Below are 25,155 nucleotides of genomic sequence, written 5' to 3' on the forward strand. Positions count from 1 at the left end.
TCCTTTTTCCTCCTGAGCCTTGGTTTCTTCAGCAGAAAATGAAAATATGCCTTTTGCCATGAGCCGGGGTTTGTGCGTCCGCATTTGGCAATGCACCTGCTTATCAGGCACACCTGGTCGAGCAAAGCAGGCATCTAAGAGCGGCAGAGCAGCGAAAGCGGAAACACCCACAGGGACCCACCCACCGGCGGGAGGCGCCCGGGGACCCGGAGGTGGCCGCGCCCTGAGCCAACGAGCGCTGACCTTCGCCTCCCGCGCCGGCTCGCTCCAGTGGGCACCTCATCCACCGCCCTCTACAGCCTCCGGGGCAAGGGCCAGGTCCGGGGAGCAGTGGAGCAGACATGGCGGACCCCGAGGCCGTGGCCGAGGACCTAGACGCCCTCATCGACGACCTGGACTACCTCCCGGGCCACTTCCACCTAGAGATGCAGCTGAACTTCGAGCCACGCTCGCCGGCCTCGCTCCGCGCCCGAGACCTGAAGCTGCAAAGGGATGGCCTGCAGCAGGAGCTCGAGCTGGCTGCTGCCCCGCAGCGTGCGGCGGTGCGCCACCTCCTGGGCACCTTTGCCTTCTACCTGGAGGAGGTGGCCGAAGCCCGAGAGAGCTTCCTCGAGGTGGCTCGTGAGGACCCGGGCAACCTCAACGCCTGGGCCAATCTGGCACACGTGTACGGGCGACTAGGGCAGGAGGAAGAGGAAGAGGCTTGTGCTGGGAGACTGGCCAGCCTCATGGGCCTGGAGGCTGACACCAAGGCCGACGGGGACCCCCAGCTCCGAGCCGCACGCTGCCTGGCGGAGCAGGGATATGCACACGGCTTCGACGTGGGCTGCGCCAGCCCAGAGGAGCACGCACGGGTGCTGGCGGCGGGCATCGCACTCTATGACAAGGCGCTGAGCTACGGGCAGCAGGTGGGTGACCCTACCCCAGGCTGGGAGGGTTGAGGTCGTGGCCCTAACATCTACAGGGATGTCCCTGCACCCTCAAGACCCCCCAAACCCTAGCCCTTTGGCTTCCAGGGGAACTTCCGAATGTGCCTCTCCTATCCAGCATCGCCCTTGGGTCCCAGACCGAGTCTGAAGCTTTTCTCTGGTGGACTAGAGGTGGACCCTTTTCCTAGCAGTATTTGTTCTGGCAACACCACAAACTCAACTTGGCCAACTCGTCCCTCTCACTGTACCCCTCCCAGCAACTACCTGTCCATGTGTCTGTGCACACCCACCTAAGCAAAGGCTCAACCAGACATCCGACCGGAAATTTGGGCTCCTCGCCCCCTCTCCCCACCCATTCAGACCTCACATTCTACCCATTCTAAACCACCTCATATCTCTGAGGTCTGCCTCCTCCTCTCCAGCCTCCATCATTCCCCGCCAGCACCAGCATCGTTGCCATCCTCCTCCTGGGTTCCTGCCCTCTGGTTTGACCCTCTGCCTGGTCCTTCACCCTGCTGCCAGTGTCAAGTCGCCCAGTCTGGCTGGCCGTGTCCCTCAGCTGCTTACAACCCCCAGGGGCTCTGCACTGCCTGGCAGACGAGTCCGAGGCTCTGCGGCAGGCGTGTGAGGCCCTGCTTGATCTCTGCCCTCCCCCTGCCATGTCCCCCTCCAGCCAGACTTTTCCCATGCTGAACTCCCCCTTGCTCCCCCTGAGCCAGGTCTCCTTACAACCCCCTTGCCACTCTCTCAGCCTCTTTCTGAGGTGCCCCCTTCTGCTCACTTCTGCCTGGAAGGCTCTCACAGCCCTGGACATCCCTCCACTGACTTTGGATTGCATCACGTGCCCCCTGGCTCCCACAGCACTGCTCACACGGTGCATTTACATCTATCTCCCCAACTCAACCTCGAGGTCTTTGAGCGTGAGGACAATGCCTGTGTGGCTTACCACTCTCAACCCAACACCTGGAATGGTGCCTGCTACGCCGTGGCACTCACTAAAAATGCATCTTGAATGAATGTGGGTGCAGCATAGTGCGTGGCACTAAATAGACAAATACTAGGTGTATTAATTACCTATTGCTGCGTAACAAATACCCTTCAAAACTTAGCAGCTTAAAGCAATAAGCATTTATTATCTCAGGGGTTTTGTGGGTCAAGAATCTGGGCGTGGCTTAGCTGGGTGCCTTTGGGCGGTGGCCTCATCTGAAGGCTTGCTTGCTCTCCTTCCAGGCTCACTCGCTTGACAGGGGACAGGATTTAGTCCTCACTGGCTATGGCCAGAGGCCTCCCTCAAATCCTTGCCACGAGGACATCCCATCATTTTTGCTACATTCTGTTCAGGAGAAGCAAGTCCTCAGGTTTAGCCCTCACTCGAAGGGAAGGGGTCGCACAGGGCACAGGTGTCAGGAGGTCAGGATCACTGGGGCCAGCGCAAAGGCAATCTGCTTCGGATGGCAGGTGAATGGAGGGCCTCGTCCTCCTCCCCACAGAGGAGGGGCCCTCAGTGCAGAGACGCACCGTGAGTGTCCTGGGAAGGCTCAGCACAGGCCAAGTCGAGCTGACAGCAGTGACGTTTCATGATGGTTCAAATCTGTGATATTCAAATAACGGCATTGCCTTCACACCAGGCTCCCCTCACAAAGCCTCTGTGTGCCTCCTCGGAGCCTCTTCCACCAAACCTCATGGCTTCAGAGAGGAAATGTGGGCTCCTGCCTCGCAGGTTGCAGGGTGGAGGGCAAGGACTTAGTAGGAGCAGTGCAGGGTGGAGGTGAAGACAGCAGACTCTGGTCAGGGGGTCTAGGCCCAAATCCCACCTCCCCCGTGCTCCCTCACCTCCCGTCCGTCCTTAGCATCACTGGGCTTCTATTTCCCTCTCTGTAAAACGGGGTTACTAATGGTACTTATGTCCTTGGCCTCCTCACCTATGAAGTGAGGACATTCTTACCTGGTTGGTGTTGTAACCAGGAGTTGATATGTGGAAAGCAAGTGGAGCAGAGCCTGTACAGAGACTGCAGGACCACAGACACCCTCTGTCTCTCCCGACCCGGGAGACTCACCTCCACCCCATGCCGGCTGTCTCTGTGGCCAATGAGTGGGGCCAACTGGTCCCCTGCTTTAAAGCAGGAGCCTGAGGCCCTAAATGCCAGCTGCCCTCAGTGGGAAGGCACGGCCAGCTTTGTTGGTACTGAGTGTGGTCTCGGCAGCAGCAAGACCCCCGGGCTAGGAGCCAGGAGGACTGCTTGGGGGTCTTCTGCTGTCTGGGTTGTGGTTTCCCCAACTATGAGATGGGGGAAGGGAGGGACGGGGTGGTCTCCACAGTCCCTCCCTCTTCTCCCGAAGAGGTCCACTGGGGGAAGCAGGGAGGCGGAGGTCGGGCATAGGGATGGACTGGAGGCTGGATACTCACTCCCCGGCAGGGGTCACCTGCCTAGAGAGGTACTTCCCAGCAGAGGGAGCGTCAGGCAGGCCACTGCCCAGTGCCCCAGGGAGAGAGCTGATCGCATCGGGTGGGAGGTGGCCCCCTGCCCGGCTGCTGCTCCCCAGGTCCGGACAGAGAGGCTGTAGTCACTCCCCCCGCCCCCAGTAAATCCCAGGAGAAAGCTGGGGGTTTGGAGCTCGCTTTTGTCACCTGAGCATTAGAAGAGGTGGTGTTTATAAAGTACCTGGCACCGAGTAGGTGCTCAAGAAATAGCAGCAGTCAGGATAATGATGATGGCTTCATTAGAGTCAGAGGAAGGGGGTTGGATTCGAGCCCTCAAGTCTCATCACTGTGCTGTGTGGCTCTGGACAGGTAGCTGTCGTCCCTGGCCTCAGTGTCTGCTGCAGGAACGGTAAACAGTCGAGATCTCAGTTCACTGATTATCTGATTGAGTCAGGAGGTGAAGCTGTGCATAAGCTGGTCGATTCTGGGCGTGTCTGTGAAGCATAGATACAGCATCTTATCATTTGCTGAGCCCCTGCTGTTTGCCAGACCCCATCTTTAAGAAGCTCATAGACAAAGGAGGAGATAACATCTGTTTCTTCATAAACTAGTCTTGCCTGGGACCCTCCGCTGGGAGCAGGAGCCAAAGGGGCAAGTCAGAGATGTGTCTACGACAGGCTGAGGTCACAGGCACTCATTACATGGCCTGTGCCATGGGACAGTCACCTCTGAGTACTGAATGACCGACCACACTTTCTGAACCAAAACAGGCCCCCGGAGGCTGACAAAGGACGTGTGCTTTGAGGACATCAGGACCAATGTCGGAATCCGCAGTGACCTGAAGAGTCCAGGTTCTGGGGACAGAGTGGCAGTGACTGAGTATCAGAGGAAGAACACTTCCTTTCTGCTCAAGTGACTGAGGGAGGCTTCTGGGTGAGGCAGGAGTGGACTGGCAGGAAGGGCGTGAGGGCACCCCCAGCGGCAGGCCTGTGGGGGACTTGTGGGGGGCCTTAGGGCTTTGGTGCAACTGCCCTGGCCTGCAGGGGTGAGGCCTGAAAAAAAGGCAGCCGGAAGCTTCACGGGGAAAAGCTCGGCCTGGCCCTGAACAACCGCTGATGGTGAGGACCGCACCACCGCAGTCTTACTTCCCTCGAACCTACTTCCCAGCCATGCTTATCCTTCTCCAGACACCCTGTGCTGCGCACCCCTCCCCGGGCAGCCACTGTTCCCTCTGCCGAGAAAGCAGACTCCATCCATAAAAACTCAGCTCAAATGTCACTTCCCCCTGAAGCCTTCCTTCATACTACTCAGCTTAATCAGCCATATTCATGTCCTCTGTGGGTGCCTTCCAGACTTTGTCTTCGACAGGCCTCACAAGAACCCTCTGATCCCATTTTACAGATGTGGGAACTGAGGCACAGCCAGGCTGAGTAACTTGCTCAGAGCCACAGTAAGTCGCAGTTAAATCCACTCTGCTCTGCCTGACTTCAGAGGCTTTGCTCTCTCTGGAGAGGTCAGAGAAGTAGGGGTACAATGACTGTAGTGTGGATGGCTGGCGGGTGGTGAGGGGAGACCCCTCACAAACCACCTCCTGAAAATCTGGGGTGAAGGAAGTGTTGAGAGAGAGAAGGCGGTTTTGCTACAGAGAGATCTGATCAGACCACTGGGGAGAAGTAGGGCGGGGCCATAGGAGGAGTCAAAGGTAAAGTCTAGGACGGGATTGGCTGAGAAGCTGAATGCCTCCAGAGCACATGGAATTATGGGCCAGAAGATTTGAAATAAAAGAAGGACTCTCAGGCCTTCAGATGGGCTGATGCTGTTTCAGGCTCTTCTCCCTGGAAAAAGCGTGGGTGGTTGTGCTGCAGCTGCCAGTGTTCCCAGTTTGGACGGTGTTTTGGATGGGAAGGAACTCCGGGCGCAGCCTCCCATCAGGCTGGCCTGGCAGAGGGTGGCAGGGTTATTCTTCTCTGGGGGCTCTAGAGGGGTTGAGCTGTGAGGCAGAAGCCTGCCATTCTTCCAAAATTGGGTAGCTTTTGTATCTTAGGTTGTTTTGGTTCGGAAACTAACCCTATAGAAATAAGATCATTGAAAACAGGGAGAAGGATAGGAGAACTCAGGTGTTAAAGAGTTTAGCCTTAATTGACTGGTTTAAGTGACTAATGCAGGTAGAAAGCGGTTATCCCAAAATTGTGAAGCTTTTGAGTAGAGACGCCTTCCCTTGAACACCAAACCTTTGCCTGCCTCCGGAATTTTGCCTAGAGGGTGGCAGCGGGCGGCGGGAGCCCAGTTGCTGTTCGGAAACAGTTTTCCATGTATCCTAAGGGGTCTGGGAGAATGAGGGAGTCAGAGTCGGGGCCAGGGAGGAGGCGGTGGGACGGCAGAGCAGCAGTTGCCCCCCCCCCTCCCCCAGGAGCAGAGCTGGGCTGAGCGGCTGGTGGTCTGAGCACCCTGTGCTGCAGCTCCGAGGTTTTCCATCCCGAGAGGCTGGGACTGTCCCAGGCAGGGAGGGGCCCCTGGAGTTCGAAGGCTAAAGAGCCTCTGAAGAACCCGTGAACAGCTGCTCCTCTAACTAAGATCGCAAGAGAAAACATTCCAAAAGCTAATAATCTGGCCCGTAACCCCAAAACAAGCCGAGTGTTTGTGTGGAGTGGGTGAGTGTTTACGGCTTCCTTTCCCAGCTCTTCATGCCCTCCTTTCCTCTTTCTCGTTACAAAAATATGATTAGGCAGATTGCTTTCATCTGTCATTCCTCCCCTCCCTCCACTCCTCCCCCCACACATATGGTCACAGATGGATGCTTGTGGCAAATCACAAGCTTGAGTGGGTATTAAGAGCATTTGGAATTAGACCAGGTTAAAATTCTGCCTCCATCACCAGGTGGCTACAGGCAAGTCATTTCACTTCGCTAAGCCTGGGTTTCCTTATCTGCAAACAGGAATTTTAACAGCTGTCTCACAGGGCCGCTGTGAGGGTACAGCGAGAGAACACGGAAGGCTCCCGGGAGGACGCAGGTCACATCAGGGGCCCAGCCCTTCTCCCTGCCCACCCCCTGGCCCCACAGCGCTTTGCTGTTGCGTCTCAGCAGAGCCATCCCCAGCCTCTGGCTCATCTCCGAGGGATTTGCCCTCCAGAGGGCCAGCCTGTCTGGGGCCTCCCCTCTACCTTCCCCAGCAACAAGTGTCTAGCACAGAGCCGAACACCCAGAAGGAGGTCGTGACGACTGTTCAATTGAGTTGAATAACTGAATTTTAAGTCTTAAAATTCCAACCCTCTCTTATTTTTTTTTGTAAATAAGGCAACTCAAACTCGTATTTCTTTAAAAAGTGGCATCCCTGCCCTGGCCACTATAGCTCACTTGTTTGGAGTGTCATCCCATAAACTGAAAGGTTGCTGGTTCAATTCCCAGTCAGGGCACATACCTGGGTTGTGGGTACATTCCCCAGCCGGGTATGGATGACAGGCAACTGATCGATGTTTCTCTCTCACATCAATGTATCTCTCACTCTCTCTCACCCTCCGTTCCCCTCTCTTTAAAATAAAGAAGCATGTCCTCAGCTGAGTATTAAATAAAAAGAAAGAGTAACATTCCTGTCCCAAGCTCACTCAGTTATTTGAGTGTCTCCCCCTTTTCTCATGGTCTAATGCCTGTGGCAGGCAGGTGTGCCGTCCCTCTCCCCGGCTCCCAGCTCCTGGCGGGCCCTGGGGGACGAGGAGAACAGACCACAGAGGGCGGGCGCCCTCCATTCCAGCCTGTGCTTGGAATTTCACATTCCTTCGTGCATTCAATTTTTATCCAGACCTCACAGACACTCTGCCAGCAGAGTATTGTGGTTCCCCATTGTACCAAGGACACATGAGGCTAGGAGAGGGAGGTGACATGCCTAAGGTGACTCAGATTTCACCTGGCAGCAGGGGCAGGTGGGGAAGAAGGCCGTCCTGGCAGGCCAGCCTCACAAACAAAGGTGTGGACATTCCAGTCACCACAGCCATGGGGTGGGGACCTAGCAGGAAGGCCAAGGGCACAGCCAGTCAGGAATCCACAGGCCGCCAGCACAGACACACCCTTTGCCCATGGTCCCCCTCTCTCCCTCAGCCTTCCTTTTCCACTCTCCCCTACTTCCCTCAACACCAGAGCTGCCCCAAGACACGGGCAACTCTGACGCTCTGTGCAGGGCAGACGCGGTGTGACCTCAACCAGTGCCAGCATGGGAGGCTGCAGGGGCATCCCCACACCACTGGCCATGCCCTGGGTCACCCCGGCCAGAGGCTTGACCTCCCTGAGCACCGTGTCTGCCTCTGAAATGGGGGCAGGGGTGCCAGCCCAATGGGTATAGCAGGCATGACTGGGGTTGCAGAGAAAGGGCCTGGCCTCAAGGGCAGCAAGCACCAAGGGGCACAGGCTTCTTGTCCTCATCCCATGGGGCTGCCAGGACCAAGGACACACAAGAGCCATAGACTCCTCTTCTCAGCGAGCCCGTCCCCTTCTCTGCTCCCTCCTGCCCATCCTGTGGTCTCCCTTATCCTGAGCCAGTGCCCACCTTGGGAAAAGAACAGAGACACTGGAGAAGACCCCCACTCGGGGTCAGGGGCCAGGATATGGGTCCCTGCCCCAGCCCTGCCCCAGCCATGGGACAGCAAGTCATCTCCCCTCCTGGGGCCTCTGTGTCCTTCTCTGTCAAATGAGGGCCAGACTCAGGTGGTGGGCAGGGGATTTCAGGGACAGGAAGGACTCTAAGAAACCAGAGGCTAATGAGCCTCCTGGTGGAAGAAAATGCATAAATACACCTACCGAGTGGGAACCCCAGCTCAGGGGGTATGGGAGACAGTGTTTTGATGACTTAAGAGTTGATCCCCAGCTTCAGAGATCATGGACAGGGTTGCTCCTCCTACAAACACACACACACTCGCACACTCACTGCACAACCCTGACTGATCTGATGTGGTCACACTAGAAAAGGAGACAGTGACTGCTGGACTGTGAGCTGGGCACTGTGGGCACTAGTGTGCTGCTCACAGACAAGTGCACTTGATCCCGCAGAAATGCTGGGAAAGGAGAACTGGTATTAACGCCACACTACTGATAAGCAAACTGAGGCTCAGAGAGCTGTAGTGACTTGCCCAAGGGCACGCAGCCCTGAATGGCCGGCAGGAACTAAATCCAAGTCTCTGGGGCAGAAAGCCCAGGCTAAGGGACAGCTTTCCAGGCCGAGGCTCCGGCTCTGGTGGCATCGGTGCCACTCACATTCGCAAATCGGCACCTTCCAAGTTTGCTGCTGGCTTCTCTCCCTGCTTACCTGGCCAAGTACAGGACCCCAGAGCCAAGACTGGCCCAACTGCATCTTTTACAGGAGAAAAGATAAAGTTATACGCAGGGTACAGACCTACACGGGGCTTGGAGAAGACGCAGGCATCACTGTTGCACTGCACGGGGCAGGACGCTCCCTCAGACCCACCCAGCCGCCGCCGGTGCTAGAGCTGGATGTGGGCCCAGGACTAAATAGGACCCCCTTTCTCTAGAGACAGTGGAATAGGAAAGTGGCTCCAGCAGGCCTGCAAGTCTGGGGAACTAGTGCGAAGCAAAGGTGACCCGCAGGGCCTGGGTTTGCATAACAGACCAAGGCCTGAAAGGGGGTGACAGGGAGCTGCAGCTGGTCTGGTCAGCTCTCAAGATGCACACAAATCCTCCAGGGAGCCCAAGACTGAGATGAATTAAGTGACCCACTTCCATGGCATAGCACCCCATCCTTCAAGTCCCCTCAGCCCAGTCACATTGGCCACCCCCAGCAACACTCCTGGCACAGGCGGCCAAGTGGGTCTCCCCAGTTTGCAGATGCAGAAGCTGAGGCCCAGGCTGGGCCAGCCGATTTTCCAGGATCCCTGGGGGAGGTAAAGGCAGGGGTGGGCCTCCAATCCCATCTCTCTGTTTACTCCCCACACCCACTGAGGCAGCAGCTGGGTCTGGGAGGAGAAACCCCCTGCCTCTGCCCTCCTGCGCATGCCCCCAGGTGGCAAGGGAGAGCCAGGTGGGGTGAGACCGGGGCTCGGTGTGCAGATCGGGGAGGCACCTCTGTGTCGTCACAAAGGACATTCCGGTTGTACAGGAACAACAGACTCCTGAGTCCTGCCACGTTGCAACTTTTCTTTCTGCAGCGTCAGTCAGCCTTATCAGGGTCAGCTTGGTGAGGTGGAAAGAACTGGTGCGTTGGAGGGAGGCAGATCTGAACTGGAATCCTGACACTGCTGCCTGTCCTGACCTGAGGGGCTGGGCTGGCCCTGGCTTTTCTCTTAGCCTCTGTTCCCTCACCTGCAAAAAGGGGAGGATGCGCTACACCTCAGGCTGCCCTGTGGATCCAGTGTCACGAGGCACTAGAGTGGATGTGCCCGGTGGATAGCTGGTGCTTGAGAAATGTTGTTCTTCTTCCTCCTTCCCCCTCCTGAGGGAAAACCAGCCAGCTCTCGGGAACTAACCTGCGGAGGTATGCTACTGCAGTCATCAGGGGCAAAGTTCAAGCTGCAAGGCAAATATTTCCTTAAGCACCAACAGGGCCTCTGTATAGCCTCTTCGGATGTACATAGAATCATAAGCCATTGGTACACTGAAAGATCTTTTATTGAAATCCTTACAAATAGCCAAGCCCCCAGGATTTCCTTTGGCGGGGGCACCTTTGGAAATAAATAGAATGGCTGACTAAGATCTATCTTCATGCCACTGAGTTAACACAAACCTGCTCTGGAATAGTTTATCCTAATCCTACTAGTCTCTCTGTGGGTTCACCCAGTCACCCACCTTTCTCGCTCACCCATGGAACTGTAGCAGCTTAAATCTTCAGGCTTCTCTGAGGATCTCCATTGCTGATCCTTCGGCTCATTTTAAAAAAGACCCACCAGCCAGCCTGTCCTCACACGGCTCCCCGAGGTGTGGTACAGAGAGAGCCTGCGTCCGTGGTTCTCAAACGAGGGTGTGGCCTGGGGGGCTTGTGAAAACACCAGTAGCTCGGCCACACCTCCGAGTTTCGGATTCAGTGAGTCAAGAATCTGCACTTCTATCAAATGCCCAGGTGCTGCGGGTCCTGGGCCCACACTTTGAGAACCACTAGTCTAGGGTACTTGGGTGCAGGGACTTAGAGGCTAAGCCGCTGAGTTCCCGGCTCTGTTACCTTCTAGCTGTGCCACTCGGGGCCACAGTTGCCTCATCTGTAGAATCAGGACAATAAATGTCTCTACCTCATAGGCAAACCTGGAGAGAGCAGAGAGTTTTAATGAATGCAAACTATGTGCCTGGTGCGTAGCAAGTGCTCGATAAACTTTGCTGTAATTAGCATAGCAAAAAATAAAAATAAAACACCATTTCCAGGTTTTGGTGCAGACTTTCACAGTGGCCAGCCATGTGATTTCAAGGACATCGTCTTGCCTCAGTTTTCCCATCTGTACTAAAAGGGTAATGAGGACCCACTTTACATTCCACTCATGGCCGTCTGAGGGTCCAGTGGAATCTGCGTGAGTGCACTTTTTAAACGATAAGCCCTATATAAACCCCTGCAGCTAGATGTTGTGGGACAGCATGAACGTGGAGTCGGAGAGACCTGGCCTGAAGTATCAGGCTAGATAGGCAAGCCTCTGCCTCTTTGAGGCTTAGTTTCCCTGTCTCTAAAATGGGGGAAAGAATGGCAAGAGCTCCCGAGGAGCTGGGAGATGTCCTGAGAAGCCCTCGCTCAAGGCCTGTTCCTCACTCTCATCTTCAGTGAGTACCAAGGTCTGAGGGTTTCAAATCAGGCCCAGTGCTGGCACTGGGGCCTTGCCTAGCCCCTGACCATGGATCAGCAGCTTAATCTGAGACCCCCTCCAGTCTGAAGCCTGGGCTGACTCACTGGCCAGCCCCTGGTGTAGACCCCCAGCAGCCCAGCGCATGAGGTCCTGGTAGGAATGGAACAAGAGAGAGAGGAAGGCATCCTGCCCTGAGCCCACACCAGGCAGGCCCTCAGCAAACGCTTCGCTCCTGACAGAGATCCTTTCCACCCCTCCCAGGCTTGCCTCCAAACATCTTGCCTCTGGGAGCCATCAACTCTAGAAGCAAATTCCTTGCAGTGTAAGAGGTTTCACAGCAACTTGATTCTCCAGGAGAGAGGTAGAACAGCCCTTCCCTTCTCCAGGAGGGGAGGGAACAGTCAGAGGCCTGTTTAATTTAATTTAACGCACTGTGGCTTGCCAGGTTGCCCCTGGTAACAGCTTCAGCTGCTGCTTCAGTTACAACCAGAAGGATTTTTAAAGAGACAGCCCATTTTAGGGCCAGAATTGCACAGCAGAGGGAATGGCATCCACCAGCTTCATCACAGGGAGAGAAGATGACACCCTAGGGCACACAGGAAGGCTTCAGACCAGATTCATTTATACAATTAACTCCATTCTGAATCTGCAACCCCATAAGCCCTTCTGCAAATATAACTCTTGAGGGGGAATCTAATAAAGGACTGTGCTTGGGATTTGTCATACAGATGTCCCTTGGCTAGCTACTCTTCTGAAAATCAGTTTCAATCTTCAAGTTGAAGGGGAAGGCAAGTAAACTCTTAATAGCTGTCCCTGCAATTCAGGTATACTGCCACCAGGTGGTAGTATTGCTTGCCTAGTTCAAACTCATAACCAGGCTCTTGAATTACCCAAGAATATGAGCGATGGAGAAACCATTGGATTTTAAGACTTGACACTAACCACTGTGTGACCATTGGTAAGTTGCTTTACTTCTGTGGTCTCAGTGTCCTCAGAGATATAATAAGGAGATTGATCAAAGTAATTGAGGGTTGTGGACAAGGCTTGAGTCTAGCACCAAGAAAGCACGAGTTTAAGTCCCAGCTCTGTTCATGTACTGTGTGGCTGGGTACACAGTTTGATACCTCGCAACCTGAATGCCCAACAAGAGTGGCTATGAACCAGGGAGAGCCCTGAGGACACCACATCCATCACTCCCCAATCCTGGGGACCTGTAGAAGTGAGGAAGGGGCCTGGGGCCCTAGGGGATCCCTCACCAGGAGCACAGCGGTGTGTGGAGAGCGGGGTGAGTCAGGCTGCCTTTCGACTTCAGGGCCTGAGGCCTCATTGCCCCTTAGGGACCTGAAACGGGTCACAGTACACAAAGCAGCCTCCTAGACACCCCCAACTCCATTCAACTTTAACTGAAACAAGGAGAAAGGGAGCAAACATTAACAGAGCAAGTACTCCAGGCGAGGACTGCTTCACAATGCCCAAGAGGTGGGTATTATCATCCCCCTGCGGAGGTCACTCACCGGCCCAGTGCTGGCCACCTGGCCTCTGCTCTTTGTATTGCAGCCCCCACGCCCACCACACCTGCTCTGTCCTGTGGCTACACCTCCTCCTCGAAAGGAGCCTGAGAGGGGGAGCGGGTCCTGTCTCTCCCTATCATGACTCAGCTTAGCCAACCTCAAAGTGAGCATAAGGTCAGAGGTCATGAGATCACACCAACTAGCAGCCGGGGAGCCTGAGGCACACCTGCCTTCAATCTTCCCACGGCCAATATTATGTCCGGGTCTTCAGCCAGCTTGGCTGACAATAGTTGCCCGTGAACCCGAGTTCTCTTCCCACAGCCCAGGTCCTGTGTGGGTGCGGCAGGTAAGGTTACCCAGCAGACTATCTCAGACTTTCGCCCTGGCCAGTGTTCCCCACTGAGCTCCCAAGGGTGCCCTTTAACACTCGGGACCCACTGCTCTTCCCTCTGGACAGCCCTGTCCTAACTACAGCCCCATACACACGTATTCCCTCCTAGGTAACAAGATTACTCTCCAAGTGATGTGAATGTAAAGACACATAGGATTTTGGCACTCCCCGGCTTTAACCCCTTCTATGGGTCCCCACTGCCCTGCAGATGAGCTCCAGGTTCTAAGCCTGGCACTTAGGTGCTCCTCCTGGTGTACCCCTGCTGGCTCACCCTCCACCCCTCACAGCTGGGGTTCCAGCCCCCACACCATGCTCACTCATTTCTGAGCTTTTGCACACGAGGTCCCCTCCATCTGGAATGCCTTCTCTCGCCATATCCACTGTGGTGTTCCTACTTGTCCTCGAGCACCTGTTCCAGCTCGTCCTCCTCTGGAAGCCCCGGGGGGTGCCCCTCCGTCGTGTAGGATGCCTCCTCCCCTGCCCCTGGGTTCCTTTACTCTGTGTCTTTGGTTCTGACTTTCCCACCAAATGCAGGACCTGCCTCTTTCCTCTCTATCCCCATTGCCCGGCCTGGGCCACACAGGAAGGTATTGGGGAACAGTGGCTGAGAAATGCCGTTAGTGGGGTCTCCTCTTGGTGGTCTGGCCTGGTTCACTCAGTGGGGTCTGACTCACAGCCCTCCTTCCACCCTCCCTCCCTCCCTCCACGCTCATCCATAGCCTCCCCAGAGCAGCTGCAACATAACGTGCCCACTTGAGCTCCACAGTGCACATCTACACACACCACGCTGCCCGCTCGCAGGCTGCCTGCACATCCCCGTGCTGAGCCCGCCACTGGAATGCCCTGTCCCCACCCACCCTCTGGAGCACCTCTGCTATTCAAGACCCACATCCCAGACCGTGCTCTGCGGGACTTTCTCAGAGTCTTCCGGCTGGGGTGGCCTCTCCAGCCTGCTGTATTTGTCTGCATCCCTCCTAGGGCCTGCATCAAACCCTGCCTTGTGCTGCCGTTATTGGCAACCAGGGGTGGTGAGGGGAGCATGGGCTTTGGAGCCTAACAAAGGGAGTCTGAAGCCCGGCTCTGACATCCGAACCCTATGTGAACTTGAGCAAGTCACTTTACCTCTCCGAGCCTTAATGTGTTCCTCTGTAAAATGGGATGACTCTCATCTCACACGTGTTGTGAGATTGAGGGGATCGATATGAGGATCCTGGCATGGGCAGGCTCTCAGTGAAGCCCAATTATTTAGGCCTGGGTCTGTTTCCCCAGCTGGGTGTGAGCTCATGTGGGCCAGGGTGCAGCTCCCACTCGGTTCCACATTCCCAGAGTAGCCAACAAGGGCCCCGCACCACAGATGCCCAGAGGTGCTGGCTGCCGTGCCTGCTGGGAGTGGGGGTGGAGGGATGAAGGGGTCCTGAGCTGAGGAAGCCATAGCGGGGTGCAGGGTGAATGCAGAATGGACTCTGGAGACCATGGGCAGGAGATGACGGAGGGGAAGCAGCCTGAGGCGGAGCTGCTGATATGCACTGGGGGTTTTATTGGTTTTCATTAACATTCCTTCCCGAGGCAGGAACAGCTACTCCCATAAATAACAGCATAAATATTTTATCTGGTGCCCAAGTCAGTCTAAATGCACGGCAAGGTTGGCAAGAATAACAATGGGAGACAGTTCAGGGGGGTCCTGGGCTTCAGCTGAACTCACTCAGCATACCCAAAGGAGCTTTCTCAGGAAGGTGGGATCTGAGGGACAGCGGGGGAGAGAAGGTGACCAGTGGAGTGTGAGCCATGCAGCACACAGGTGGGGACCCAGGGGAGGAGCCCTGGGAGGGAGTGTATCCCACACTGGCTGTGTGATGGGCTCCTCACATAGGGCCTTCCCACACGTTATCCGTCACATCCTCTGTGGTCAGACAAGTGAAGTGACTTGCCCAAGGTCATCTGGCCAGTCAATGGCAGAGCCAGGAGACTTCTTGGGGTTCAGAGAAAGTGTGCAAATCTATGAACAACAGTCTGAATACCTCAATAACAGCAGCACGGGCCATTCTCTGCTTCCCTAGATCCCCATGGAGGAGAAAAGGGGCTGGTACTTCACCATGGCAACGCTTTTCATCAGGTCAGGCTGGGAAGGGGAGCTCGGGATGGGGGGAGGTGTGGCCTGGAACCAGGGAACAGGCAGCTGAGCCCATCTCCATGGCAAGGGCTCCCCAAGTCTCCCTCCCTGCCACTGGCCAGGGAAAGAGAGGACTCACAGCACGCTGGGGACAGCTGGGGGAGGGGGTACCGATCAGCCCTGTCCTTTCCTCGGCCACAGGCTAGATGGCATCTTCCTGGAGCTGGGCAGCGAGGAGCAGAAGAGGCTGCCCACCTTCAACCGCACACTGGCCTTGCTGCGGCAAGTCCTCAAGTCCCCAGACACCCACCACCGAGGTAGGGCCCTTGGGGAGGGGGCAGAGCAGCCTCTGCCAGGCTCCTGTCTCTGTCACCTGTCTCTGTCATTGGCCCCACCTCCGGCACTGCCTCCCTGTTTGGGACCCTGTTTCTCTCCCTCACCCTCCATCTCACGTTCACTTGTTCATCTTGAGAGCTCACTCACCTGGCACAGGTGAATGCATCAATCACTACAACTGCATGTTTCCAGGCAGGTGTCTCAAGACCTAACATGCAAGAGACAGAGCTTCTATGTCAGCCTCTCACCCCGACCTTCTGGCTGGGATGGAAGGCCCTGCTGGGCAAGAGTTCAGTCCTTTCTCACAGGGCCCCACGACTAGGACAGGGACTAGAACTTCAGAGCTGGTGACGAGCTGGAGCAGAGAAGCTGTGCACCTTCCAATAGGTGACCTGAGTGACACAGTGAACGCAGATTGAGCACGACAGTGTGTTCCCCCATTCACTCGCACGGCTTCTCTCCCCTCCTCTGTTTCTCTCGGTTGGTCCTTAAGTGGCCCTCTGCGATTTCACGCCACTGACCCATCCGTTGTCTCCCTGGGAACTGACCCCTTGGTGCAGCTGGCCCCTCCCTCCTCGTGGCTTCTCTCCCTCTTTCCTCCCTGCTGCCTCCTAGAGACCCCTCTCCCGCCCTCACCCCAGCTCTGGCCTGGTGCTACCTCGGAATGCTGCTGGAGAGGAAGGACTCCTTCTCCACCACACCCATGGGTATCCACGACTGTGGGTTCTCCGGGACCGACCCCCTGGACTGCTTTGGCAAGGTATGTGCCCCAGCCCCGCCCACTCTCCAAATGGGGGCGGAGGCCACCACCCCACCCTCCTCTTCCAGAGCCCTCTCTGGGTGTCGTCCCCCACTTCCACCCCCACGGTCTGCTCACCCAGGAAGTGCCCTCCCTCCAGACCTTTCTGTCCATCCCAGACAAAACAAAAGTGCTCCCTTGTCATCGATCCCCTTCGCCTAAGAATCAGGCCCTCCCCACACCCAGCGTGGCCCACGCCTGCGTCTCCAGACTTGTCTCCTGCTCTGTTCCACACATCCCACGTGTGCCCTCAGGCCTCGGTTCACATGTCCCTCTCCTCCTCCAGTGGCCTAGTGGAAAGGGGGTGGGTTTAGCCAGGGCCTTGGGCCAGCTGTGCCCCCAGGCCGTGTGACTCTAAGGCGAGTCACTTCCATCCCATCCCTGAGCCTCCTTTCCTGTAAACTGTGTGACCCGCCCACCTTCTAGATGACGGAGAGACTCAAAGGAGTTAGTGGACAAAGCGGCTCATTGTAAACTGTAAAGTGCTGTTCAAGTCTTGTGTGTGGCACCGTGTTTGTGTGGCACTTTCTACACTTGTTTTGAGGTCTTCGCTGGGGCCAGGGACCCTGGGCTAGTCATTTGCCTGTGCAGTCAGCACAGAGCCCTGCATGGGCACAGTCCCAGTGTTTGCTGGTGGCTGACGAGCAGTTTCTTGATGAGAGATCTTAGAAGAGAGCAGAGCATTGACACTGGTGCGTGCGTGTTGTGAGAGCTGTGTCCAACTTAAGAAAAATGCTGCTCCCCCCTCCTTGAGAACCTAGTCTATGCTGGGGCAAAGAGACAGACAGACAGGGCCCCTGCCCTGCAGGAGTTCACCATCTCAGGGGCAGCAAAGAACGCAGCCCAGGCAGCCAGCAGTACAGGCACAGGGGTAAATGTGGGGGCCGGGACAGAAACATTGCACTAGGTACAGGGAGGCAGAGGCTGGCTCTGGCCCCTCCTCCCACTCACCCTGGGGAGATGAAGGAGAACACACCAGACATGTCTGAGGAAGAGGGGTTTGTCTGGGGCCTGGAGGGGTTCATCGGACAGGACCCATGAACACGGTGGAGAGCATGCAGGGGGTCAAGGTGTCAAGAGTTGCGTGCCAATGATCTGCACCCCAAAGTGCTGGCCTCCATTCGGAGACTGGGCTCACCGGCAGGTGAATTTGGAGAATAAGAACACTGGGACGGAATGGCTCCATCCAGCAATGGGGCTCTTGAAGGTCCCTGTTTAGCCAGTTCTCGCAGACAGACAAATTGTTGCTGTCCTCCGCCCATACCCAGGCCATCGAGATCGCCAAGGACCAACCCCCAATCCTGAATCGCCTGGCCAAGATCTTCCACTTCCTAGGAAAACAGGACATGGCCATTGGCACCTGCAACATGGCCCTGGACGTCCTGAGGGATCCGGAGCTCAACTGGCAGGCGTATTGCACGAGGGCCAAGGTGAGTCGCCCTTTAACTCCATCTCCTCCTGCCATTGGGAATCAGAGAGCAGGGACCACAGGCCAGGACCCTGTTGCCAGCACCCAAAGATATTGGAGCCTTCGTGGCGGAAAGGAGCTTAGGAGTCATGGAGGCGCACAGTTTCTGTTCTGTACGTTGCTGAGTGAAAGAATAAAGGACCCTCCTATCCACAACAGCGCCCCTTCTGCAACGGCCTCCCCAGTCTGGGACCTGCAGCCTCTTCTTGATTAGTACCCAGTGTGGTCAGGCTGCCCGAGGTTGAAATCTGACCTCTCCAGGTATCACTCTGGGGCTGGGGGCAAACCACTTACCCCTCCAAACCTCCAAATCTGGAAGATATTAATACTAACACCTGTTTTAAAAGACTGTCAGAAGACAGCGAAGTCTAGAAGGCTAAGAGAAGTAACATGGAATGCATCAGGCCTGGAGCATGGGAGGTGCTTGGGAAGGGCAGCAGGGTGTGTCGGGGGCCGTCGAAGGTGGCAGTCGGTCAGAGCTCTGGCTCTGGACACACCAGTCCTGGTTCAGGTTCCACAGCAGCACCTAGCATACACAGGACTGTAGACATACTGTCTCGCCCACATTCTGAGCCTCATTGCAGATGATCACTCCTACCTCAGAGAGTTGTTGTGAGAATTAAATTAGATTCTCTGTAAAACTCAGCACTAAGCAAGCACATAAGAAGAGCTCATACGCGATGGGTTGTTGTTACTAGGCGTATGTATTTATAGCTGGTCTCCTGTCTCATGAAGCAGTCCACCACGTAGTCATTCAGCTCTGCAAGTTACAAATTCAGCTGAGACCCAGCTCCCTCTGCCTTCCCCCACTGGTCCCGGGTCTGCTCTCTGGACCCCCACGTAGCCCTGCTGCTCCGGGACAGAGACCCGGAGCTCTGAGCTTGCTTCGCTCCAGGCTAAAGAACCCCTTCTACCTTCTCTGCTGCCTTCCTCAGGACTTGATTTCGAATCTGCTCCTTTGTTCTTGGTCTCAATGACATAATCATTTTGCCAGCCGGTGTAAGCAGGATATTTATTCACTGTAGTAGATGTGGTTACTATCAATAGTAATGATATTAATCATGATAGTAAATAACAAAACACCTCTGTGACAATGCATTTCACCCAGCACTTTCACATTCATGGACTGATTTAAAAATATCCTCACCCCATCATCTGCATGTGTCCTGCTCACTGGCTCCCAGTATCTCCAAAGGTCACACACTACTCCGATGACCAAACTAGCACCAGGCTGGGGGCCAGGGACACTGCGGTAGAGGGAACAGAAGGGAAGGGAACTCGTTACCTGTGAGAAAGCCTCAGTCCCAACCCATGAGGCTGCGACCCATAGGGCCCTACCCGGCTCATGGCCTCCCTCCGCCTACCCCTCGCTCAGCAGCCTCTTCCAGTCACACTGGTCTCCGTGTTGTCCCTGACGCATGGTCTTTCCTCAGGACTTCTGCGTAGAAGGCTCTTCTTCCAGATGTCTGATTGGCTTCCTCCCTCACCTCCTGGAAGTCTTGATAAAGAGGCTGCTTCTTGCACTGTCTCGCTGAAAATGTCAACTCCCCAACATTTAAAACAAATTTTTTTTTTTACCTCACCTGAGGACCATTGCTTTTAGAGAGAGGGAGGGAAAGAGAGAGCGAGCAAGAGAAACACCAGGGTGAGAGAGGAACATTGCTTGCTTGCCTCTCGTACAAGCCCAGACTGGGACCAAACCCATAACCTAGGCATGCGCCTTCACCAGAATCGAACCCACCACTTTTCTGTTTTATGGGGCCACGCACCATCCAACAGATCGACACCAGCCAGGGCAACCTCTCAGCATTTAGCACTCCCTAACATACTATTTGCTTATTTATGATGTGTTTTGTCTCTCCCCACCTCTAAAATATAAGCCCCATCAGGGCAGGGAATTTTGTCATTTTGCTCTCTAGTATACCCTCAGTTCCTGGAACAGCACCTGGCACATAGCAGGCTCTTGATCAATATTTAGTGAATGAATGAGTGAATGAATGAATGAACTCGGCACCTACCATACACGAGATCCTGGCTGGAATATGTCCACTCAGTCATCATGGTAACTCCCCAAGGAACATACCGGCGCACTAATTTTTCACATGTGGAAAATGAGGCTCCGAGGTTGAGCAACTTCCCCCAGCTCACATGCCAACAAGAGGGAAGGGGCTGCAATTCAGCCAAGGCCAACGGACAACCAAACCAGAGCTCTCCAGCTCCCCACCCCTTTTCCTCCACCCCCCCCCCCCACCTTGTGGTGCTCTCTTAGGACCAGAGCCCTCCCTGTTGGCTATGAGGCTTTAATGCTTTCAACAACAGTGGACCCCCCTTTTCCTTACTTCCGCCTCTTCACCCCTACCTCACCGCTCCTGAATCTCTAGATTTTATAAATGCTCCAAGGATGGGGAAAAAAGGAAGAAGTGAAGATGAAATCAAGGGCCTGGAATCATTTGTAATTTGATGCCTATGCTCTGGGACCACCTGCTATTCTTCCCAAATTGCTTGCTTACATGAACTTTCACAAAATCGATGCTGCCATCCTATCTAAAATAACCCTCTCCCCAGGCACCTCAATCCCATCACCCTGCTTATTTTTTCACAGCACTTATCACCACTTGAAATGGTATCGTTTACTTGTTCGTGATCTTCTTCCTCCTAGAACGTTAAGTTCCGCCAGCACAGGGACCTCAACAGGTCTTATCACCCCTGCACCCCCAGACCTAGCATAGGTCCTGGCAAATGGCAGGCACTCAGTACATACTTGTTGAGTGAATGAAGGGCTCTTACTTCATCCAACCCACTCACTGTACAGACAGGGAAACTAAGACCCAGAAAGGGGACTGGCTAGCCCAAGCTGGCACAGGACCAGAACCTAGGACTCCTGGCCCAGGGGGTTTCTGCCGCACCCCAGAACCTCCCTGAATTGCTATTGAGAAAAAGATCGGCTTCATTTAGGGTGGGCGCTCCTTGCTTGGAGCGTCTTGCCTGAGCTGACTCTTTGTGGACAGATCCACATCAGAGCCTACCTCCACGACCTGGAGCGGGTCAAGATGGGGCTCGGAGGCATGCCTGACCGGAACCACCTGGCCTGCGCCAAGGCAGACCTCGAGGAAGTGGTCAAGGTGTGCCCGGGTCTCAAGACGTACCTGGACATGGGGCAGGTAAGGCAGTCTTCGGGCTTGCATAACCAATGGCTTACTAAGAACATATTTACTTTCTGTCAGGCCAGGTCTGGGAACTTAGGACACAGGGAGGAATAGGAGGCATCTTCCTACCTGATAGCAGTACCCACCTCCTACAGGTGAGGATTAAATGAGAGAATGCGTGTACATCATTTAGGACAGGGTCTCACTCTTTCTAAGCACTCAGAAAGTGTGGACCATTATTATTCTCTATCCAGAAGTGCCTTCTGTGCATAGGGAATGATTATCAAAAGGTGATAAGATCATAGTTTACGGATGAGAAAACCGAGGCCCAGAAATTGTCTTGCTCATGGTTTTGTGGCCCGAAGTGGCCGGGCTGGTACTGCAATCAGTGCTGACTCCCCTTTTCCAGGGAAGGGGGACCAAGCTTTGCGGCAAATAACCGTGGAAAGAGGGGAGGCTGGAATTTGGGGAGCAGCCATGGGGTGAGGGATGGGGGAGGCTTGAAAAGCTCATCCCCGCCCCCCCCCCACGCCAGGTCTACTACTACATGGGTGTGGACGCGATGCAGGAGCTGCTGGCAGTGGATGAGGCGGCGCTGAACCAGGCGCTGGTCTTCCTGGCCAAGGCCGGCGAGTCAGAGCTGGGCGCCACGCTGCCCGAGCTGCAGCTGCTGCGAGGCAAGTGCCTGCGCATCAAGGGCGAGGAGGCCAACGCGGTGGCCTGCTTCAAGCGCGTGGTGGAGCTGGATGACGCGGGCTCCAGCCACACCGAAGGCTTCGGCTGCCTGCTCGAGGCGCTGCTGGCCCAATGGAGCCAGGCGCAGCTGAGCGACGGCGAGCTGGGCCACGAAGTGGACGTGTGGCTGCGCTGCGCCCAGGACAAGTATCCGGCGGTGCGCCTGCGCCAGGAGCTGCAGCGTGTGTGGCGTGGCCACACAGACGAGGTGCTGGGACTGGCCCGGGCCTTAGTGGACCAGGGACGGCTGTCACTCGTGCGGCTGCTCTTTGAGACCATGGAACACGAAGGCGAGGGCACGGGGGCACCACGGGGCCGCCGAGCGTTCTCCTTCTGAGGGACCCCATCAAGGGCTCATCAATCAGTAAATCAGATTCTCCTTCAGGAACTGGAATGGGGACCCTGAGACAGTAGGGCAGTTTGACCTGCCCAGGGAGGTAGAAGGTGCCTGGCTCAGGAAACTGCCAATTAAAGGACAGAATTGGGCGAATGCGCAGAGAACATAAGATGGCTGCGGCTCCCCTGAGAGATACATAAGAGAACTGTCTGTTTTGGTGGTTTTCTAGTTTGAGGTACAATTCCTGAGGCCTCGGTGTCTGTGGATTTCCGTGAGCAACTCTACCCTATACCAAAGCCCTTACGTAAGTTGACTGGAGTGGGTCTCATGGGCCCTTCAGGCCAGAAGGCCATGGCTAGAGTGGAGGGCAAAGCTGCACATCGAGTGGGTAAGGGGCAGGGCAGTGGCCTACACCCGTGTGCTCAGGCCTCTTTCCTCTTTGGCTAGCCGTCTTCCAGAGGGCCGCATCTGTGCTCAGTGTGGTCTGCAAGGGTCCCAGACAAGTAATGAAGCCCACCAATAGTCTTCCCTGTCCTGGGAACCTAGAGACCCACCCATTTGGGTGCCACTCAGTCACACACAGGTGACTCCATCACCAGGTCCACAGGCCTGAGGTTGGGGCCAGGTCTGCAGCCCAACGATCCTTGAGGCCCAAAACTCAACCAGAAAACATGGACTTTTCCCCCTCTTCCTCTCCAGCCTTAGGCCAGTCCTTTAATTCTCCAATTGGGAAAGTAAGGGCCAGACTGGGAAACTGAGACAAGAGAGCAGGGACGTGACCAAGGTCAAGCCATGAACCAATGACAGATTCAAACTTGAACCGACTTCTGGGCCCGTGTTCTCTGCCCTTTTAGGGCTGCTTCCTTTGCCAAGTTTACTTCTATCAGGTCCAAGAGGACTACAGCCCTCCATTCCTTCACTCAGCTAGTACGTACCGAGCACTGCTGGAATTCCAAGCATAGTGCCAAGCTCTGGGGCTCCAGTGGAGAACCAGATAGGCCTGCCCTTACCCTCAGGGAGCTCACAGGCTAGACCTTGCCCAACAGCTTATGTGTGGCCTTGTGGGCTGCAGGGGAGACTTGAGGAGCGGAGACTAATGGGAAGCTGTGGAGGGTTTCAGCTGGCAGAGCCAGCTACTCGTCCCCTCCACACCAGTCATTCACATCCTGTGTCAGTGGCCTTCCCCCAGCCCAGTACCAGGGAAAGGAGGGCTGTCCCTGGGGCTCCGAACCTGGTCCTTGGCCATCCCTCTCCAAGCCGCTGCTGAGGCCAGACCTCGCCGTCCCCCAGGACTGTGGCTCGGGCTGGTTCCAGGAGGCTAGTGGATGGTTGATCTTTATTTAATTACAATGTGGAGCCCTGCAGAACACCCCTGCCCACTGGGTGGCTGGGAGAACAAGTGTCTGTCACACAGCTGAAGCAGCGGGAGATCCTTAGGGGAGCAGTGCAGAGTAAAAGCCTTAATGACCCCATAATCAGAGTAATGAAGACAAATCACACCTCGTGCTGTCTGCCCACTCCTTCCTCTGTACCTAGAAGCCAACATCAGGCCGCTAGAAACTCCTGTTCAGCCAGTGGGAGCAAGGCATGTTAAAGGGAAGCAGGTGAGGTTTTTCAGTCACAGCGGTCCAGAATCTCAGAGTTGGAAAGAACCCTGGTCATCATCAGCTCTCCCAGCCTCTCCATCCAAAGCAGGACTCCTCTCAGCAGTGATTATTCCGAGAGAAGGGTCTAAACCACTTGCATACCTCTGGCAGACAAGCAGCTCGCTACCGACTGAGGGAATTCATCCATTTTCCAACCAGTCTATCTTCTGAGTTTGTCTTTCTATCAAGTGGAAATCCTCTTTTCCGTAGTTTTCATCTTCTGATTCAAGTTGAGCTTCTGGGGCCACACAGAACACCCCCCCAAAAAGTATGGTAACCTTGAATGAGTTACTTTCCTCTGGCCCCTATTCCCTCTTTCTATACCGGCGCCTATTATAGGGTTTGAGTTGTTCAGAAGGTGGCTACCCCGCCAAGGGCCAGACAGGGCTCTGATTTGGCTTCCAGCTGCCAGCACCCAGCCCAGAGCCTGCACAGTGTGGTGCCAGCAGCTGGAAGCAGAACAGAACAGGGCTTTCCCGTCCCTAATCGGCCCCCCAGGGAGCACCCTGTGTGGATGGTGGTGGCGGGATGCCAAATGAAGTGAAATATCTCCTTTCCTCAGGCTGTTAACTTTTTTCTTGTTTAAGGAAAGGGAGGATAATGACATTTAGCACTTTACAACTCAGCAGTAAAATGAGCAGATGGAAACAGATCCCCAGCATGGTGGGCGTGCTTCCAGCAAGAAACCCTCCCTGGCTTTGTGGGGCTGAAGTCAATGGCAAGGCTTGCAGCTGGGTGAGGACACAGACAGCTCCCACCTTCTCCCCAGCCCTGCCCCACAGGCTGCGTAGGCTCTACCTGCCCTCACTCCCCGCTTCCTGCCTGGACCACCAGTACGAACTCTCTCATTTTGAGAGGGGTGCAGGGGAGGATGCTTTTGGCAAGCAGTGGTGAGCAAAACCTGTGGAGCCGCAGAAAAGCTTCAGCTGGCCTCTAGGTGGCCACAAAAGAACAATTTGACTGAGCAGGGAAGGTTCCCGCAAGGAGGTCAAAGAAAATCATATTCATCTTGATCACCACTACGACAACTTACTGAGAAGCTGTCATGGGCCAGTGCCTGTGGTACCATGTTTCTCATGCCTTCACTTCTCTGAACCCCCCTCATAAGCCCATGAGCCATGTATCAGCATTGTCTCCCTTTTACAGGTAAGGAAACTGACTAACAAATGGCCTGTTAACTATTTGGGGTTTTGATTACTCTCTCTTCTATCACATATGTTGCTGTATAGACTGAACACGAAAAAAATCAGAATGTATTTTTCATGTTTATGTTTCCAAGCCCAGCAATAGCTCTGTGGTAGGGCTTGTTCAATGTCGGCATGTAAATTGTTTCATTAACCTGCAGCTCCTCTGTGAGTTTTATTTGTCATCTGCAAAATAAAAGAAACAGAAGAACCTCTGTGTTTATGTTGGAGATCACTCGTTTTGTCTGCCCAGAGCCCACCCCCACTGGGGATAGCACACCTCTCCTTCCTGGGCTAGGAATTGCTTCTTCCCCGCTCCGCAGGGAAGGGGAGGGCTGCCAGTCACAATACCCCAGGCCCCGACCGCAAGAGCTAAC

At 55.1% G+C, this 25,155-nt stretch overlaps 1 protein-coding gene across 1 annotated transcript; it reads left to right on the forward strand.

The window, feature by feature from the left end:
- The first annotated feature begins 196 nt into the window (after window positions 1–196).
- TTC22 (tetratricopeptide repeat domain 22) lies at window positions 197–24,983 on the forward strand. Its single transcript, XM_037043179.1, has 7 exons — window positions 197–908; window positions 15,075–15,130; window positions 15,329–15,444; window positions 16,105–16,223; window positions 17,531–17,692; window positions 20,739–20,891; window positions 21,412–24,983. The coding sequence occupies exons 1-7, from the start codon at window positions 342–344 to the stop codon at window positions 21,946–21,948; spliced, it is 1,710 nt and encodes a 569-aa protein (XP_036899074.1). The 5' UTR covers window positions 197–341; the 3' UTR covers window positions 21,949–24,983.
- Window positions 24,984–25,155: the final 172 nt, after the last annotated feature.

Source organism: Sturnira hondurensis, unplaced genomic scaffold (genome assembly GCF_014824575.4).
Source record: "Sturnira hondurensis isolate 20B ecotype Veracruz unplaced genomic scaffold, ASM1482457v3 Scaffold0004068, whole genome shotgun sequence".
Lineage (NCBI taxonomy): Eukaryota > Metazoa > Chordata > Mammalia > Chiroptera > Phyllostomidae > Sturnira > Sturnira hondurensis.

Bases quoted from the DNA above. Each gene is read 5' to 3' on its own strand.
- TTC22 (XM_037043179.1), top strand. From the start codon at position 342: ATGGCGGACCCCGAGGCCGTGGCCGAGGACCTAGACGCCCTCATCGAC. The intron at 909-15,074 runs GTGGGTGACCCT...CTGCTTCCCTAG, and splicing joins CGCTGAGCTACGGGCAGCAG to ATCCCCATGGAGGAGAAAAG. The intron at 15,445-16,104 runs GTAGGGCCCTTG...CCCTCACCCCAG, and splicing joins CCCAGACACCCACCACCGAG to CTCTGGCCTGGTGCTACCTC.